The 19,747-nt window shown below is 51.3% G+C and overlaps 2 protein-coding genes across 3 annotated transcripts in view; both read right to left on the reverse strand.

Moving 5' to 3' along the window:
- Positions 1-11,021, reverse strand: part of LOC120386421 (immunoglobulin lambda-1 light chain-like) — a 459,811-nt gene extending 448,790 nt beyond the window's left edge. For both annotated transcript variants that reach the window (XM_039505758.1, XM_039505757.1), the window contains exons 1-2: positions 10,912-11,021; positions 10,490-10,808 (exon numbers count right to left, since the gene is read on the reverse strand). In XM_039505758.1, the coding sequence (XP_039361692.1) occupies positions 10,490-10,808; positions 10,912-10,960 (368 nt within the window). In that variant the 5' untranslated portion in view covers positions 10,961-11,021. The remainder of the gene's footprint in view (positions 1-10,489; positions 10,809-10,911) is intronic.
- The window catches only part of LOC120386422 (immunoglobulin lambda-1 light chain-like), a 482,696-nt gene that overhangs the window by 415,817 nt on the left and 47,132 nt on the right, over positions 1-19,747 (reverse strand). The gene's annotated exons all lie outside the window — the stretch shown is intronic.

Below are 19,747 nucleotides of genomic sequence, written 5' to 3' on the forward strand. Positions count from 1 at the left end.
GCACAGGTGGGAGAAGTGATTTTCTGCATTGCACAGGGTCCACTGCTAGCCCTGGATTACTTGTAAAGAACAGGAGTACTTGTGGCACCTTAGAGACTAACACATTTATTTGAGCAAAAGCTTTCGTGGGCCCACTTCATCGGCTGATACAGTAGGAAGATATATGCACACAGAGAACATGAAAAAATGGGCGTTGCCATACCAACTGTAACAAGAGTAATCAATTAAGATGGGCTATTATCAGCAGAAGAAAAAAAACTTTTGCATTGATAATCAAGATGGCCCATTTCCAATAGTTGACAAGAAGGTGTGAGTAACAGTAGGGGGGAGGGGAAGTATGGGAAAATAGTTTTTACTTTGTGTAATGACCCATCCACTCCCAGTCTTTATTCAAGCCTAATTGAATGGTGTCCAGTTTTCAAATTAATTCCAATTCTGCAGTTAATTAATTAATTCCAAAGCTGCAGCTGCAGCCGTTCCACCTTGCTGTGCGGGGAAGGAATGGGATGGTGCTTGGAAACTCTGAGACTAATGAGCAATGAAGCCCAGACATGGCCACAGGCTGTTTGCTGAAGGGAGTGTGGAAGGGAAATGTGTTTTCCACTTCACAGCCTGCAGCTGGAATATTGGCATAAGGGATCAGGGTGGGGCTTGGAGCAGTTAGTCCAAATTACATGGAATTTGCAGTCTGTACAGACACCAGCCAGTGCATTGCCCTTCCCCAAAGCCAATGGGCCAAATTCTGATCTCATTTACACCACCAATGTAAACAATGAGGGAACGTCACTGACTTTAATTTAATTTCTGTGCATTTATATGTGGAAGTGTAAGATCTGATGAAGGAATAAAAGATCTGATGAAGGAAAATAACCGATGCAGCAATATTTGGATGCCAGCGTAGATGAAGGTAATAGGGATACAGAAGCCACATTTCACCCATTTCAGGGACAAAGTCACCTGGTTCGCGTGCTGTCTTTGTTAGCAACAAAAGAGAAAATAGAATGTTTGAAGTAAAACGGTTCAGGTATCCCGTATGTGGATTCATTTTTCACTGACCTCCTAGAATGTTCTTGATGTTTGTTGAATCTTGTGGAACCTTCCAGACTTTCTGAGAACTAAGCGTGTTGTCAGCCATGTCCTCAGGGGTATATAAGGGGCGGGGCATCTCCAGTCAGTCAGTGAGATATAAGGACAAAGTGAGGTGAAGTTGGAGCCCAGCTGCGATATTGTGAACCTTGTTTTATTGTGTACTTGTGAAAGTGTACTTGTGTTTTAATACCTGAAGAGTGTAAGTAGTGACTAAACAAGGTCACTACTTACAAGGACCCTCCTGAGGTCCCTTCCAACCCTGAGATTCTATGATTCTATGACATAATTAATGAGATTCCAGAGATCTCTTTTGAACCCATGTGCTTATATATGGCATCAATAAATACAGATTTACAGATCCTAGCATGCAAATATGTCATCTTTTATGACAGGGATAAATCATGCCTGCAAATTGTGCATTGAAGTTGTGAAATGGGGTACAAATAAAATAAAAATACAGTAATCAAAACTTTAACAAATAGAGGGATGGGGATCATGGGGGCACCGAAGACTCCTCGCTGGGGGCATCAATTGGTCTAGGGCCGGCCCTGCCTCCAGTTAGTCTAGAGAGATCTACATAGTCTCCGGTTCTACTGCCCTAAGGCCTTCAACTCCCCAAAGCCCTTCCCTTGGGACTCCAGTTACGTGGGGAGGGGAGAGTGTTGCTAATGCTATTGGGTGATCTTATACTGCCACCTGCTGGTCTGTATAGAGTCTCTGAGGGCTTCCAGTATAATAGAATTGAATATGGAGATACCTATCTTGTAGAACTGGAAGGGACCCTGGAAAGTCATTGAGTCCAGCCCTCTGCTTTCATGAGCAGGACCAAGTACTGATTTTGCCCCAGATCCCTAAGTGGCTCCCTCAAGGATTAAACTCACAACGTGGGTGTAGCAGGCTAATGTGCAAACCACTGAGCTATCCCTCCCCCCTCAAACTTTTCTACTGGTGACGCCTTTCACACTGCAAGCCTCTGAGTACGACCCCCTGCTGCCTTATACATTAAAAACACTTTTTAATATATTTAACACCATTATACATGCTGGAGGCAAAGTGGGGCTTGGGTTGGAGGCTGACAGCTCGCAACCCCCGACGTAATAACCTTGTGACCCCCTTAGGGGTCCCAACCCCAAGTGTGAGAACCCCTGGCTTAGATCCTGTGAGGTCCTGACTGCCCCTCAGTTGACCTCAGTCAAGCCCCAACTCTTGTGTCTCTAAACAGCCCCAGTGCTCTCAGCCTCACTGACTCCCCGACACGCTTCCTGTTATTGCTTCGGTCACAGCTCAGAGGCCTGGCACTCTGCACAGACCTGATTTGTACGGAAGGACGTGGGCAGTGTCGTTTCACAGGTTAGGAAAGTGTGATCCCTTGTATGGGGGGGTCCCCATGAGATGGTCCCACACTTTAGTGCCCAGACACATCAGAGCAAATCCACAGCAATGATCCCCTTGGTCATGTGCTGCAGCATCCCACCCACCCAAGCTCCATGAGCCCAGATACCACCTGCCCTGCGGGCAATTAAAGGGAAAACCGGAAATCCAGTCCCTTACTGCTCACACTGGTGTGTTACCGTGGGGTTGCTCGGGAAGGACGGCTTTGTATAAGGAATGTTTTAATGAATATTGGGGATTATTCTGAAAATCAAAAGCGAAGCATTAAATGATCTTTACAAACAGGCATAAGGAAAAAGCGGCAGAGCCCACTGGCCTCCCAGCCTTGGCATTGTTTCAAAGGAACAAAGACCAAGTTGGAACTTTGCGACTCAGCTGGAGAGAAGTTGCACCTGGGCAAAAGACTCCAATGGCAGCAGCTCTAGGTCCCCTTGTCTGTACTGGTTTTGCTTTACAAACGTGCAGCACATGGAGCTGGGAAGTGCTGAGCACATGCAGCTCTGGGGGAAGTCAGTGGGAGTTGGGAGCCCTCAGCACCTGAGGGTAGGCTCAGTCTCTCTATTTGCAGGAGGACAGCTCCATGCAAACAGGAACATCAGCACTGGCGTCTGTGAGTGTGCTGGAGGAGAAGGACGGAAGAGCTACGTGAATATTTCAAGGTCTGGCAAACACTAATCATAGGCTGAGTTACTTTATCTCTCACTATTTAGATTGTCAAAAAGAAGATTAAGAGATGACTTGATCACGGCGGAAGAGCAGGTACTCAGGGGCTATTTAATCTAGGAGAACAAGGCAGAACAAGATCCAATGCCTGGGACCTGCAGTTAGAAAAACTGGAAATGGCCTGCACAGTAATTAAGCCCTGGAGCAGATTACAAAGGGCTGTGGAACATGAAGCCTGGGGTTCTTTCTAAAAGAGATGGGTGAGTTACACCACATGTTTCTGGGTGTGAGGCAGGAATTACTGGGTGACGTTCTATGGCCTGTCTCACAGAGGAGGTCAGACTGGATGGTCACAATGGTCCCTTCTAGGCTGCAACTCAGCAGAACTACGATCCGGAGCTAGAAGTGTAATAACTGTACCAGCCACTAGCCAGAAGAGCTCTTCAAAAACCAGCTTCGGCTGGTCCAATATCACAGCATAATGCCGACCGTAGAATGGTTCTGGTTGGTATCCTTGAAGCTGTGATCCTTACTGCCCTGGTTTTATCTCCTTACTGCCTTTAACTCAGTCTGTGCATCAGGGCAGTGATGTTGTGTCAGAACACAGGTGAGTTCTTCAGCCAGAAAAGCACGTAGCTTTGAAAGGCAACGAGGACTGACAGGAATTGGAGATCACACTTAGCCAGGAGCCAATCCACTGGGCCATCTAATAGGAACAAGAGACACGCAGGTGGGCTCCAGGCGCTGTGTCACTGTGGGTGAGAGGGGGTTTTGTTCCTCTTCTCTGTGCAGCTGTATCACTGTGTACTGGTTAGCTGGGCCATTCCAGTCTGTGCAATACTAATCAGCATCGTCCTCTGCTTGAGCCCTGCTGATAGTTAAAAAGCAGGTGTTCCTGGAAGTGTCTTTAGAGGCAGTGAACCTGTCAGGGACACCAGAGCCTTTATCCTGGGTAGAGTCATCATTGTAATACAGCAGGTATCTTGGTTTCTCCCCTTCCTTCTGCTGGTACCAGCGTATGTAGCTACCGCTAATGCTCTCTCCACTGGTAGGAACACATGCGAGTTGGACACTTTCTCCTGGAGTCACTGACATAGCGAGTGGCTGAGTCAAAGTTAACTGGTAGCTGGAACCTGAAACAACACAGAATCACAGGTCACCAAAGTGTCTGTAAATGTGGGTGTGCCATGCACCGGGCACACTTCCTGACCTCGCTTCTGAGATTGAGCATGCAGTTACATTTACCTGCCCAACAGGCTACCAGAACCAGCAGTGTGGTGACCCAAGCCATCCTAGGAACAGCACACTCAGCCACAGCGGTCTCTGAATTCAGTGGTGCCTTCTCCGCTTGCTTCTTAAACCCTGTGATGTGAGCAGACACCCTGAATGCAAATCTGGATGCCTCTGATAGGCTCCAAGTTATCCTCAGCTCACTGGCACCCACCCCACAAGCATCCGGGGACAGTTGTGTTGCTGGGCTAGGAGTAAGGGATGACGGCCTCAGCTATTTTTATCCCATGAGGACACCCTTGGAACATTTTTCCACCAGATTCCTCCTGGGCTGTTCCATTGGTTTGTTGCACTGTGCAGTGGGAGGGACGGACAATGGATTCCCCTGATTCTGAAACACTGGAGTCACTGCTGAAGGCAGGACACCAGCCCAGTGGGGCAATAATCTGTTCCAGTGTGGCAGGGTCATTCCCTGACACAGTTTATTCATGGCTCTGGTCTCCAGTGTGTTCTCTGCATTATCCCCCACAAGTGCAGAAGCTCAGCACCTTGCGCTGCACGGGGTGGAGAAGGGGCGGTTGTTAAGGAGCTTGGGAAAGCCATTATCTGCCTCTATTGATCTGTATAGAGCACGGAATGATAAACTGGCCATAGAGAAGCTGCATCAGGTGCTGTTCAGCTTAACCAGCAAGGAGCAGCAAAGTAAGTAGCCCTCACAGCCTTACAGGGAGAAGTAGCCGCCCTTCTGCAGAAGTCTAGTGAAAAGCCTGTGTTGTGGAGGCCTCCCCGCATTTCATACACATTTCCAGGACACCATTAATAACTACTTTGCTAATGAGCTCCTGGGAGGTTTTCAGGAGGAAGAGCCCTGTACAGCTGCAAAACGGTCCTGGCTCTGCTGCCAAAGTAAAGGGATGTTTTAGGATTTCCAGGCCTGGGACATAGACAAGCCAACGTTCTACTTCTGGCAGTGTCAACATCTCAGCATCCTGGGTTAGCACTGAAAACAGAATTAATCTGCCATTACCGGGAGGTTTTTGTTCTGGGTTACATGGATATTATCTAGTAAGTTTCTGACATTAACAAGATGTTGCTGCTAAGGCATTTTTATTGCAATGAGAGGGATCTTTCCAAAATGAAAATCCATCAGTTACTATGTCAGCTCCAGCTTCCTTCCTTTGATACCGCAGGTGAAGTGACTATGCATCAGTTCTTGTCATCAGCTTCAGCATTTCTGACTTCCCCTATAACAACACTAATTATTGGGCTCGGCAACATTCAATTTTTAATACAATTTCAGCAGATAATATCAATGTTAATTTTTAAAGTTTTTTTCTATTTTTATCTACTTAAATTTTCACAATTGCAGGATTTATGGGTGGGTCAGACAACAATTCATCAATGACTGTAGATGTTGAGATTCAAAATGCTAAAGCTTTATAACCTTTAAAACAGAAATTATCAACACCACGTGTCAAAATACACACAGTACATATCCTGAAATCAAATTCTCATATAAAAATAAAAGCTGAGATTCTCAGGTGAATCAGGAAAAAAAGCACCGTAAGCAATGACACTAGATCAATGAACTAATAATTCAGCCTGAGGTTTATGCACCTCCATCCCAGTGCAGGACAATATGCATCCTGCAATTTGATTTGAAACCAGAAGTAAGCCAAGTGCAAGGACTTGGTGTGTATGGTGAATGCAAGGAGAACAGCACCTGCTCCCATGGGCTTCCAATACAATAGATTTGTTTTTAAGACACCCCTATGGAATGGATGGTATGAACCCATTTATCTTAAACAGAATGTGCTAAACCCCAGGAAAACGCTGGGATTAGCTGAATGGAACAGGTCACTGTTCTGAATTCTCTTCCTCGCGGAGCACTACTTCATTAGCAGGCTGCTTCCTCACATCGCTGCCAGTGAGAGGTGGAGATGGAAATCTAGACAAGTCCTTTGCTAATGAAACTAAGATCAGGTCTGTGCAGTTTGGGGGCAAATCCTCAGATTTCTGAGCTGGCCACTCTGGATTTATAGTTTTTGGTCAAATTCCTGCCCAAGGGAGTTTCCCCCCTTCTGATAATTACACACATAGGAACACTGCTGTCTTGAAACAATAGACTAGATGTGGATTGTTTTTAAGAAAACAGATAAGAAAATCAACTCTGTGTGTGTGTGTGTGTGTGTGTATATAAAGGTGCTTTACACTGCACAGACTCACTCCCAGTAACACGCAAATCCCCTTTATTGTTTTGCTGGCTGTTCACCACTGATTCTGCTTTACCCTTTTGCAAGCAATTGTTGTTGTTGCCCTGGTGCTGCAGCAAGCCAAGGAAGAGCAGAGAAGATGAAATGCCCTGTAATGGGGAGGCACAGTCCTCCTGTGGGAAAGTTATTGGTGGAGAAGCCAAAATCCCAACTTACAAACAAAACACAGAGCTGGAGAGCAACAGCCCCTGCTCTGGGCTCAGCTACTAGCAGCTGGGACTAGACCAGAACTAAAGTAAACTCATCATCTGGAAATATTTCCCTCATGGTGGTGTCTGAATGTTCCTGTCTGTGAACTCACAAACCTACTCACTCAGTTACCTATTTGGGATTGCTCTGGCGGGAGTTTAGCCCCATAATGGTTTGTCTCTTACATACCTGACAGGCCAGGAAAGCCAAGCTCTGGCACAGGGACAGCCTCACCTCTGAGACCAGAGAGCTGGCCCCACTAAACCAAGCCAGAGGGCTCTAGCCTGGTCTAGCTCTGCCCCATCCCAGAATGCACAGGGCCCCTCACTCAGCCTAACCCTCATACCAGACTGACCCACCCCTGCTCCGTCTTCTTATAGCGCCTGGTTTCCCCAGTAACGAGCAATTAGCTCCAGCTGAATCCAGCCCCTGACTGGGCTCCCCAGCAATCACTGCAGTGATGCCAGACACCTGCTGAAGATTCCCTGCTCAGGGAGAGGGTTTTAACCCTCTCCAGGTATGGCCAGTGCTTCTCCCCCACCCAGGCCTCTCCACTGCCCCTAAAAAGGCAGATTGGATACAGGTCAATAGCTATCAAGACTGTCAGTGCACAGATGGGGTGGTTTGAGTTCATGCTGTCCAAGAGCTCCCTTAGAGGTGACTGGTCCCCACTGCTCACAATAATGGATCCAGGGCTTTGTCGCTGGCTTTCCCCACTTAGGGACACCTCCAAACCTCACTGAGTATCATCAGCACACGGCCTCACAGGCTCTACTCACTATTGGGGCACAACTGTGCAAAAAGCCCCATGACTGCTGGGAGAGCCCCTGGGGGATGAGGAATTTCTCTGCACTCGCGGCTGTCGTGCACAGCTCCAGGGGATTGTGGGAGATTCTGCAGAGAGGAGCATTGTCCTGTCACACAAACCGCTGCATGGGCCTGAGTCCTGTTTTCTAAATTGTAACTTGGCCAAATCAAAGCACTGAAAGCCACGTGTCTGACTGGGGATCCTGCCCCTAGATGCACTTTGCCTAATGGGATGGGGACAGACCCCTCTCCTAATCCCCCGCCATCCCACCCCTCTCTCCATGGGGCAGGCCGATGGGAGGAGGTCTTTCCCCTACACACGCACCCTCCCACATGGCCCCTTGCAGGGAATGAGGGGCACAAACCCCACTGAGGATTAGTCAGGCTGCAGGGGGAAGTCTGAGGCCAACCTGCAGCCTGGGCAGGTCCCAGCAGGGCACAGACTGCAGAGCAGAGCAGAGCAGAGCAGAGCAGAGAGGAGGCAGGTTTGGGTCTCAGTTCCCCATCTGAGTGTCTCACTGTGTAGCCTTAAAAGCCCCTCCTTGATAGTAGTGAGTGAAGCAGTAATAATCAGCGTCGTCCTCCGCCAGGGCCCCGCTGATGGTTAAATAGGCCGTGTTACCAGAGCTGAACCCAGAGAACCGCTCGGGGGTCCCTGACACTTTCATGTAAGCGTTGTAGATGAGGAGGCGAGGCACCCCGCCCCTCCGCTGCTGGATCCAGTACGGGTAGACACTGCTGATGTCAGATATGATGCTCAAGCGACAGGAGAGTTTGACAGTCCCTTCAGGAGACACCAACAAGGAGGGCACCTGAGTCACCACGTACTGGGAGCTGGTACCTGGAAAGCACAGTACAAACAAAGCCATGAGACCTGCCTTGGCCAGAAGCTGAGCGTGGTGTGTGGCCCATCTGTGCACTATTAGAGCCCCTGTGCAAAGCTCTGGCACGACTGGTTCTCTGCCATAGTGAGGCTGCATGTGCAGATGGGCCTGAGTCTGAACCAGAGTATCGGAGCCAGGGCTTCATTTGTAATAAGACGAGCAGGGGCTCAAGCCATTTTTTTACTTTCATAACTGACATGGCAAGCACAGAGGCTCCGGGGCGATGAATTGACGAGCCCAGAGGCACCGGGGCTATGAACTGCTCGCAGCCCCTTTAGCAAGGTGCCCCTCCCCCATGTGGATGTTCGGGGTAGCAGGGGGTTGTGCCAGGATTACAACCCACATAAAGTTCCTTGGGGCCTGGCAGACAGCTCCAAATTATGGAGGAATTCCAGGCCATGAAGAAACTTCCCTTCTGAGCAAAGCAGAGTCTTATTCAGTATGTCCACACAGCATTTGGACAGACTCGGGCGAGTGGAACTCACGCTAATGCTTTAAAACCAGCTGCGTACACAGCGCTTTGAAGTTGCAGCTTGAGCTAGGACTCAAAAATAGTGGGTGGGATCAGGGGCGGCTCTAGGAATTTCGCCGCCCCAAGCACGGCGGCACGCTGCGGGGGGGCGCTCTGGCAGTCGCCGGTCCCGCGACTCCAGTGGACCTCCTGCAGACGTGCCTGCGGAGGGTCCGCTGGCCCCGCGGCTCCGGTGGACCCCCACTTTGACCTTTCCACCGGAGCCGCGGGACCAGCGGACCCTCCGCAGGCACGTCTGCAGGAGGTCCACCGGAGCCGCCTGCCGCTCTCCCGGCGACAGGTAGAGCACCCCCCGCGGCATGCCGCCCCAAGCACACGCTTGGGTCTGGAGCCGGCGCTGGGTGGGACAGAGGGGGAAGGTTGTGTCGGCGAGTGGCCTCCTCTTTAGCCTTTTCCCCTCCTGCACCACACAGTACAGCCTGCAAAACACTATTCACCCTCTTGCCTGGGGTGAGGTATTGGCAGGGCTGAGATGCAGTGTGTCACCTCCCCCGCACCCCGAACATGCTTCAGACTCTGTGACCAGGCCAGCTGGGGGCACTCTGTGCTGCGGGGACGTGCTCAGCACTGGAATATATGTGCAGAGTGTGTTAGGGAAACAGAGGATGGTGATTCCAAGAGGAACAGGGGCAGAGGAGCACCCTGCTGAGGATTTATTGTTCTCATCTGCCTGGACGGCCGCCCCGGTGGCTTTGGACTCTACCTCCATTTGCGGAGCTACCAACCGCCCCATATGCTGCCTCACAGCCAGGGGCGGCTCTAAGTTTTTTGCTGCCCCAAGAACGACAGTCAGGCGGCCTTCAGCGGTACACCTGCGGGAAGTCCTCTGGTCATGCAGAGTCAGCAGTGTTTCTGCGAGGGAGCTGCTGGTCCCGTGCCTTCAGCGTACCCACCGCCGAATTGCCGCCGAAGCCGCGAGACTGGTGGATCTCCTGCAAGCATGCCGCCGACGGCTGCCTGACTACCGCCCTCACAGAGACTTACCGCCCCAGGCACGCGCTTGCTGTGCTGGTGCCTGGAGCCACCCCTGCTCACAGCTATGGGGCCTTGGGCCCCACACTGCATGTGCTCTGTGATCCTGATTTGTGTAGTAGGAGATGGGGAGGGTTTAGACAACATGACAGTCCTCAGCCTGCCATGGACGCTGGAACAGCCCCTCTGTGCAGAGGATCCCAGAGCTCCCGATCTGTGGGCAGCCCCCACCCCCCCATGCAGTGCCAGGAGATTAGTCTAGGAGGAGGGGGATCTTGTGTGAGGGAAACGCAATCCCTTCAGCAAAGCCAGGTACAACATGGCCAAGGAAGCCTCTCTCTCGCTTCAGCTCTGCCCCACTAGCATCAAAGCTCTTCCTCAGAGTCTCGCTCGGTGTCGGTCAGTGAAATGTGAAAGGTTTTTGTCTCGGTTCCCTCTCTGATTACACCACTGTGAGCATCTTAGCGCTGTTGTCCCAAGTCAGACAGTAATAATCAGCGTCATCCTCGGCTTGGAGCCCAGAGATGGTTAAGTAGCCAACACTGCCGGAGGCAGAGCCAGAGAACCGGTCCGGGACCCCAGTGCCCCTGCTTGTGCTAGAATCACTGTAATAATAGAGCAGGTATCTGGGAGGATTCCCTGGGGTCTGTTGGTACCAGCCTATTCCATAGCTACTGATGCTGTATCCTCCACTGACGCTGCACGAGAGTTTCACTGTCTGCCCTGGAGACCCCGACACTGAGGGCGGCTGCGTCACCACGTGCTGGGCACAAGAACCTGCCAGACACAAAACTCAGATCTGTTAGTGCTGCACGGCTTGTGCTAAACCCTAATTAGCTCATTTACCTGCCCCCCAAAAGTCATCCTGGTGGGGAATTACCTGCCAGGAACAGCCCCAGGAGACAGAGAGGCAGAGCGCACAGGGCCATGGTGCAGGGAGGAGATGGACAGAGGGAGAGAAGGAGCCAACCCTGTCCTTGGGGTTCAGCTGGTTCCTGCCTTTGTGAAACCCTGTAGCAGCTTTTAGAGCCCTAAGGGGCAGGCCACATGCAAATGAGCCCTGGGGCCAGGCTGGATTGAGCCAGCATGCAAATGAGCTGTGCTGCTCGCTGATGTACCCGACTGCTCAGAGACATCTTCTGGGCAGCACTTAGCGCCCTTGCCTCACTCCTGCCCACTAATCACTCCGCTGGCCCTTATTTTCCCAGCCGTGAGAGGATTTGCCTGGGAGAAAGGGGAAAAGCTGAACTATGGATTTGTCTCCCAAGCCCACCCCAGGTGTGCAGTAAAGAACCCAACCAACCCGAGAAAGCCCAGGTCGAGACTTTCACCACTTCTCCCTCAGTCCCCCGATAACCCTTCAGCACAAACTGGCTTGTCAGGTCTTGGCCACAAGGTTAATGAAATGCCCCCACCTAGTGGCCACAAGCAGTGTTTGCTTCCCCTTCTTCCCTGCACTTTCCCTTTTGTGCACCTGCTCTATTGGTGCAGTGATCCAGGGCTGCCCAGAGGGGGGGGCAAGAGGGGCAATTTGCCCCAGGCCCCGAGCCCCACAGGGGCCCCCACCAGAGTTTTTCGGGGCCCATGGAGCGGGGTCCTTCACTCGCTCCGGGGGGCCCGGAAAACTCTTGCGGGGCCGGGCGCAGGAGCTTCTTCTGCTCCCGGTCTTCGCCGGCGGGGGCCCTTCCGTTCCGGGACCCGCCCCCGAAGACCCGCGGCAGGGGCCCCCCTCCGCCAAATTACCGCCGAAGACCGAGCTGCACTTCGGCGGCGGGTCCCGCTTCGGCAGTAATTCGGCGGCGGGGGAGGCCCCCGCGGCGGGTCTTCAGGGCACTTCGGCGGCGGGTCCCGGAACGGAAGGGCCCCACCGCCGCCGAAGACCCTGGGCCCCCGGAATCCTCTGGGCGGCCCTCCAGTGATCCACATGCACGAGTCACATTCCTCACACCACAGGGGCGGCCCGGGAAGAGTCCAGCTCTCCAGATCTGACTGACCGACCGAGTTCCTGCTGCCTTGTGCTCAGTCATGAATATAAACTAGATGACATGCATCACAGAACGTCTTCTGATTTTGTTCTTTTATGGCCAGATTAAAGTGGGCTCAGGCCAGTTTCGGTCTGTGCTCACTAGTTTTGTGCATGATCTTTCCAAACCCAGATTTCCCAGTAGTTGCACGTGTGTGAGGAAATCCAGTCACTTGTCTGTGTATCGGACAGTGTTCAGAAACAGTGAGTGCAAATGATGGTGCGAGAGACATTGCACGTACACAAATTAAGGCCTCGTTGGGAAAAGTGGCCCCTGCTGGGATTTATTTCAGCAGGCTATAGTAGGAGAAGAGCAAAGGAATGGCTGGCAGAAAACATAACTATATACGCCCTAAAATAATAATGGCTTTTTATTCACATAGTGATGCTGGCTTAGCTGATGTCAGACAACAGTTACATATGGCAAACAACTGACACAGCCCTGCCCCAGATAGGCTACAGCCTGGAGGCACCAGGCCGTGCAAGAGAGCAAAGGGGAAACAGGACAAACACACAGTGCCGGGTGGGTTTTACAGCAGAATTTTTCACTGAAGCTGCGGGTCGTTGGCAGCTGTTGAAGGAGCAGAGGGAAGGGGCTTGGTGAACACAAATGGGAAACTGGCTGATCCCAGCATAAGGTGCAGTATGAAAGAAACATAAAGAACAACACCCCCGAGCTCTCTCAACCTCCCAGCTCCACTCGAGCCTCCGTCCCTTCCAGCCCCAGTTCTCTCCTCGCCCCACGCCCTTGGTGCCCCTAACAAAACCCCCGTCTGCTCAGCCAACTCTCCCCAGCAGTAAGCTCTCGCCCCTCTCCTAGCTTCTATATTTTGTATGTGTAGGTTGTTATTGTTATTATGAATAGCACTATTGATTAGTGAAATGGGCTCATTGTTTCCGGCACACTTGGATTGGGGGGGGCGACACCATGGAAAATCCACTCTTTCCCAGTGGCTGTGGGAAGGAGCAGTCTGAAAAAGACTCCTAAAAGGAAGAAACTGGAGGATGTGAAATTGCCTGCAATGCAAATGGTCACCGTTTGGGGTGAAATCAGGGAAATATGATGAAATACTGTTGCCCAGCTCTGGGTGGGTGCCAAGGCGCACCTGTCCTTCTCCTTTGAAATCAATGGCAAAACACCCACTAACTCCAGTGGTGCTGCCCCAGGCTCTTTGGGGTCTCACCTGGGCCCAGATCGCTGTAGAGTTCTTTCACGGTGTGATCTCGTTCCTTTCCTTTCCCATGGAATTGAGATTTGTAACAATAGCAGACCTCTTCTTAGCCACTTTGAGAAGTGGTTACTTGCTTTGCTCATTTTTCACTGTTACAAATTGTTTCCTCGCAAATAAATAGATTTTTACAGCTTAACGGGAGAGGCTGAAGCATTGTGTCCATGTAGCTTTCAGAACGATGCCTTCTGGGTGTGCAGATTAATCCCTGCCCCCTCTTTCCCAGGGCAGGCACTAGCAGAGTGTTGAACTCTTCTGCATCTCACATCTCTGCTATTTGGTGGGCTCGGATACAGCTGTGTTTGCGACTCCAGTGATTGACAAGGAAAAACCGGGAGCTCAGGACAAAGACCAACAGAGCTACTGCAGCAGCCTTCCGTTTCTTAAATGCTTTTTGTAATTGAAAAGCGAAGAAAGTTCAATTAAAATAACAAGAAGTTAATAAAAAATAGGATTAGAAGGGAAATCAGGATTATAATCATGACATGCTCTGTACCACAGAACATCAGGAATGTGGGGAGAGCTCTACAGACAGGCACCAAGTCTCCGGAAGGCTCTGAGAAGAGAGCGCTGAGATGTGGGAAGTTCTGATTGAATTCTTTTTGGCCATTTGAAATTGCTTTCTCCAGAGTCTGTGGCATCTGGTTCCTTGAAGCGTTTGCTATGATTAATGTATTATTGCATAGCACCAGCAGTGCACTACATTGTAGCCACGTGTCAGAGATTTCCCCCATTCTCTGACTGCTCTCTCAGATACTCTTCCTGTGAAGAGCTGATTACAACTGACAAAGCCCCAGCACTTCAAACCAACCTGGGTCACCATCTACCAGCCCCTCACTCAACAGGGTTTGCAAGAGAAGAGGGCAATGTAGAGATCAACATGAAGCAGGCCCCAGAGCAGGGCGGACAGACAGTGCCTGGGTGCAGGGGACAGTGACTCCCCAAGGAATGATCAAAGGCGTCTCTCTGGGTTTGTCGGCTTGTCTTTTTCTCTGTTGTCTGTGTCGGTGTCTCTAGGAAGTTCATGGTCTGACCCTCACGTGGGCACAGGCAAACAGGCTGTGAGAGAGAGTTTAGGTCTCACTTCTCTATCTCACTGTATCACTGTGATGAGTGAGACTACCACCATCCCATGTGGCACAGTAATAATCAGCCTCATCCTCTGCTTGGACCCCAGAGATGACTAAATTCCAGAGGTTGTTGGAGGTGTCAGGGGAGACGGTGAATCGTTCTGGGATCCCTGTGCCCCTGCCCTGGCTACTGCTAGTTTGATAGTGGTACACAAACCGTGGGGCACTGCCTGGCTTCTGCTGGAGCCATTCCACCCTGTAGCTGGGACTGCTGTACCCTGAGGACATGGTGCAGGCCAGTCTCACATTCTCTCCGGGGGACACGGACACCGAGGGCGTCTGAGTCAGCACAGGCTGCGAGCTGGAACCTGGAACGAGATAGGAAAGAACTGAAATGTGGCTCTGCCTGTGTGAAACCTGTGAGAGGAGCTGAGCTGCTGGCAGCATCTCAGAGCAGAGAATCAGAGGCAACTTTCTACCCTACCCGAGCAGTAAGTGAGCAGCGTGAGGAGCAGAGGGGCCCAGGCCATGGTGAGAATCCAAACGAGTTCGGCTTCCTGAGGCAAACAGGTCTGTGGCTGGGACCCTCCGATTCTCTCTTAAACCCCCAGAGCTGGAGAACGGCCCCTTCATGCAAATCAGCTCACTGGCTACTAAATGCACCGCAGCCCATAGGAGAAAGGCAGAGTTACCATAAATTGCGGGGTTCTCAAAGGACTTATAAAAAAGTCTTTGGCAGATCACAGAACCGGTTTACAGTGGCAATGCAGGATATTCCCCTCCACACCTGACTTGACTTCGGAATCTAATGCCAGCCAAGAACGCTAATTACCGGCTGAAATGAGACCCACTGAATACAGAACTGACCAGTCTGTACCGATGATGATTTGCATTATAGCAGTGACATACTCCCCTCACCCCCAGCCCTTAGGGGCCCCCCACTCCCTGCCTCACTGGCCCCCTGCTCACACACCCAACTGCCACAGAACCTTCTCCACGCCAGCCCCCTCGGGCTGCTCAGCAAGGGCAGATTCATCCCCACTGACAGGCCATGTGGAATCGAGACCAAATCAGCTCCGTCCCTGCTCCTGGACAGGGATTTCCTTCTACCGTTTAACCACCACCACAAACAAACTCACTGAGAAGCAGAGGATCAACCCCCTATTTGAAAGGGCCTCTAGCCCTGGCATCCCCTCTAGCCAGCCCCCCTGCTTTCCTGCTGACCAGGGGGAGGCCTCGTTCACATAGAACTGAGCTGTTTCAGGCTACTGAGCCCACCTGGCTGGATCGCAGGGTCACTAGGAAACTCTCGTTTCCCTTCACCCTTGAAAAGCTGGAGAGGGAGGAACTTCTGCCGACCCTACCTCCTGCAGGCCTCTCTCACAGTCCAGATCATGGCTGGGATCCAAGGCAAATCCCCTGGGAGCAGGCCTTGGCTTCCTGGGGAAACACCCAGGGGCTGTAAATACCTCACCATCATGTACAAGGATGATGGGAGTTGGCAGTGTGTAGAAATTGGGGTGGCTTATGTCTGGCATGAGTGGCAGTGTTACCCACTCTCATGATACTCTCATGAATCTCCTGATATTTGGTGTGTATCTTAAAGCCCCAGCTGCTGGAGTCATGGCAATCTCAGCTTTCATTAAAAAATGAAAGTAAGGTTTTTGGCTTCATGACTGTGGAGAAGAACTGAAAACATGAGCCCCCATGTGACCTACATGGTCACGAGGCAGAAGGCAAAGAAAAAGGAGCCAATTCTGGTTCATGTTTTAATCATCTTCTCACTTCTAAACCAATCTCATAATTTTGGGGGGCCTGACTCATGATTTTTGAACATCTGGGGTTGGCAGTGCTGTGAGCACAGGAGACGTGGTGCTGGCAGAGGTCAGGCCTGTCAGTGATAAAAGACAGTGACCCAGCTCTCAGATGCTCTTTCTGTTTGCACTGCAGTCATAACTCACCTACCCCAGCATTTAAAGCAAACCTGCATCACTGTCCACCAGCCTCTGCAGCACTCCCCAGAGCAGAACAGACAGCTGGTGCCTGGGTGTAGTGGACAGTGATTGTTCAAGTAACCTCCAATGGCGTCTCTCTCTCTTTGTCAGTGTGTGTTTAGGGTTGTCATGGTCTGAGCTTCAGGGCTGCACAGAGCTGTGACGGAGAGTTTAGGTCTCGGTTCTCTATCTCATTGTATCACTGTGATGAGTGAAACTACCACCATCCCATGCAGCACAGTAATAATCAGCCTCATCCTCTGCTTGGACCCCAGAGATGACTAAATTCCAGAGGTTGTTGGAGGTGTCAGGGGAGACGGTGAATCGTGCTGGGATCCCTGTGCCCCTGTGCTGGTCACTGCTAGTTTGATAGTGGTACACGAACCGGGGGGCATTGCCTGGCTTCTGCTGGTACCATTCCACCCTGTAGCTGGGACTGCTGTACCCTGAGGACATCTTGCAGGCCAGTCTCACATTATCTCCGGGGGATACGGACACCGAGGGTGTCTGAGTCAGTACAGGCTGCGATCTGGAACCTGGAACGAGATAGGAAAGAACTGAAATGTGGCTCTGCCTGTGTGAAACCTGTGAGAGGGGCTGAGCCACTGCCAGCATCTCAGAGCAGAGAGAGTCAAGTGCATCTTTCTACCCTACCCGAGCAGTAAGTGAGCAGCGTGAGGAGCAGAGGGGCCCAGGCCATGGTAGAAATCCAGATGAGTTCGGCTTCCTGAGGCAAACGGGTCTGTGGCTGGAACCCTCCGATTCCCTCTTAAACCCCCAGAGCTCAAAAACAGCCCCTCCATGCAAATCAGCTCCCTGCTCACTGGCTGCTAAATGCACCGCAGCCCATGGGAGAAAGGCAGAGACACCATAAATTGGGAAGTTCCCAAAGGACTTATAAAAAAGTCTAATTACCCTGCTGAGATTGTCAGGGTCTCTGGGTAGGAGTCAGCTTCCAAATCTCCCTCATAGCCCCATCCAACCCGCAGAAAACCCTGAAACTAAAGTCATCTCCCTGCCTCCCATCCTGACACTACCTCCCTCTTGGTATCCCTCTTCTCTGCCTCTTCACGTGTAATCTGCTTGTTCTTGCCCACAAAGCCCTACAGAACTTCTCCCAGCCTCAGTATCTGTCCTAGTCTCTTGTGTCTTCCTTCCAGCAGATCCACTCAGCCAGTGGTACCGGCCTCGGTGACCCCCTCTGTCCACTCCTCCCACAACCATCTCTGTGCCGTCTGCCAAGTTCCCCCTACGCAGGGAATGCCCTGGCAATTCTGGGCTGCCAAGCCATCCGCTCGCTTCACTCCAGCCTCTCCTGGAGACCTGCTCCTTCCACAGAATGACCCCCTAGCTGAGCCAACCCCCGTTGTCTATCCATTTACAAAACCTTTAAACCAGGCTCTGCGCTGGCTGCCCATTGGTTTCTGAGCAGAGTCTAAGATGAGATTTCCCTTGTCTGTGTTACTCAAGGGACCACTCGATAGTGTGTCCAGGTCTGGGGTCTGCAATTGTAAAAGGCCGTTGACAAGTTACAGAGGGTTCAGAGAAGAGCTACGTGGATATTTCAATGTCTGGCAAACACTAATCGTCGGCTGAGTTACTTTATCCCTCACTATTTAGCTTGTCAAAGAGAAGGTTAAGAGGTGACTTAGCTGCGTTCAGAGTCAACCGAAAGCCACTGAACTCTGCGCTGGGCTGTGCACTGAGAGGCAGAGGTGCTGGAGCCAGGAGGGCTGGGGGGGCTGCCGCACCCCCTGGCTTGAAGTGGTTCCATTCTATGCAGGGTTTACAGTTTGGTTCAATGGCTCTCAGCCCCCGCCCCCACTATAAGAATTGTTCCAGTGCCCCTGCTGAGAGGGCGCCGGGCATGGCAAACTAGCCACCGGTACCACCAGACGCCAGGGGATTTCTGCAGCTCTAGTGACCTCTTCTGGCCAAACGGCAGCTCTGTGAGCTGGGCAAAAGCTTTTCCTTTGCCTCAGATTCCTCCCAGGGGAACGTTACGGGCTCAGCCCAGAGCACAGGGGCTGCGCTCCCAGGGCTCTGTCAGTGGCCGTGTGGAAGACCTGCTCAGGAAATGCAGTAAGAGAGAGGCCCCTCACGCCATGAACATTATTACTGGTTACCTGCACTGGGTAGCACCTAAGAGCCTCTGGCATGAACAGGACCCTGTTCTGCCAGGTGCTGAACAACATGACGGAGCAGCGTGAGGAGCAGAGGGGCCCAAGCAGTGAGGAGGAATCCAGACGAGCTCGGCTTCCTGAGGGAAATGGGTCTGTGACTGGAAACCTCTGATTCTTTCTTAAACCCTCAGAGATTGAGAGTAGCCCCCTCATGCAAATCTGCTTCCTGCTCCCTGGATGCACATTACGTTCTAGAGAAGGGAATGTTTAATTAAAAAAAAAAAGCTGAAGTTGAAGAGGAGTCAGAGGAACAAGGAGCATGAAGAAAAGGAGCAATCGGAAGAACGGAAAGGAAAAGGACCCGAATTACTAATATTTTTCTAGCCAAGTACGAGACTGAATTGATGATAGTACAGATCCTAACGGCAATATTTCAAGGCCTGATGCAGATTTGAATCCAAGTCTTTAGAAAATACATTAGCACATTAACTCATCATGTGATACAGCCCAATGTATTAATATTAAGAAATTTGACAAGTACAGCACAATGTACCACGATCCGGGGTAATTGGCCATGTTTCTTTTTTCAGCAATAAATGAAATTTGTCTTCTTTTTTGAAATCCTTGCGCTGATATATAGGGATTCACTAATGTAACACGGCTTGACAGATGTTTGGTGTTTATTTCAGGCAGTCACGTTTCCTTCAGATTGAAGGACTTTGCACTTTCAATTTGTACAAACATCTAACCTGTGGCCACAAGGCTTTTCAAAGACGGCTGGAAGGGACGGAACTTTTCCCAGTGAATCAGTGAGTTCATTTGTTTTAATGGACTCGTGTGCGAATTCTGCCTTGCTGACGATTCCCTCCTGCAATTCAGGCTTCGCAGGGTCTGCACATGCCTTTCCCCTCCCCTTTGCGGGGCCCAGGGCAGTAGTGTGCAGGCTGTGAATACAGGGGGGCATTCTGTCACACACAGCCACGGATCCACTGGCTTCCTCCTGTACCTGAAACTCCCCTGCATGCTGGGATGGAGGTACACAGGGGGTGTGGGGAATGTATCTGTGCAGGCTCCCTGCACCCTGCCACCTCCATGCAACCGTGTCTCTCTGGCTCTCCTGTCAGGACTCTGCACCCCTCTGGGGGTGACGAAGAATCATCCCTTCAATGAGTAAAAGCCAACTTCAATTGGGACTTGGCCACCCAGCGTCACAAACCCAGCCCCAACCAGAGAGAGCTCAGAGGGGAGTCAGGGCATCACTCACTGCCTGACCTTCT

Source organism: Mauremys reevesii, linkage group 18, assembly GCF_016161935.1.
Source record: "Mauremys reevesii isolate NIE-2019 linkage group 18, ASM1616193v1, whole genome shotgun sequence".
Taxonomy (NCBI): Eukaryota; Metazoa; Chordata; order Testudines; family Geoemydidae; genus Mauremys; species Mauremys reevesii.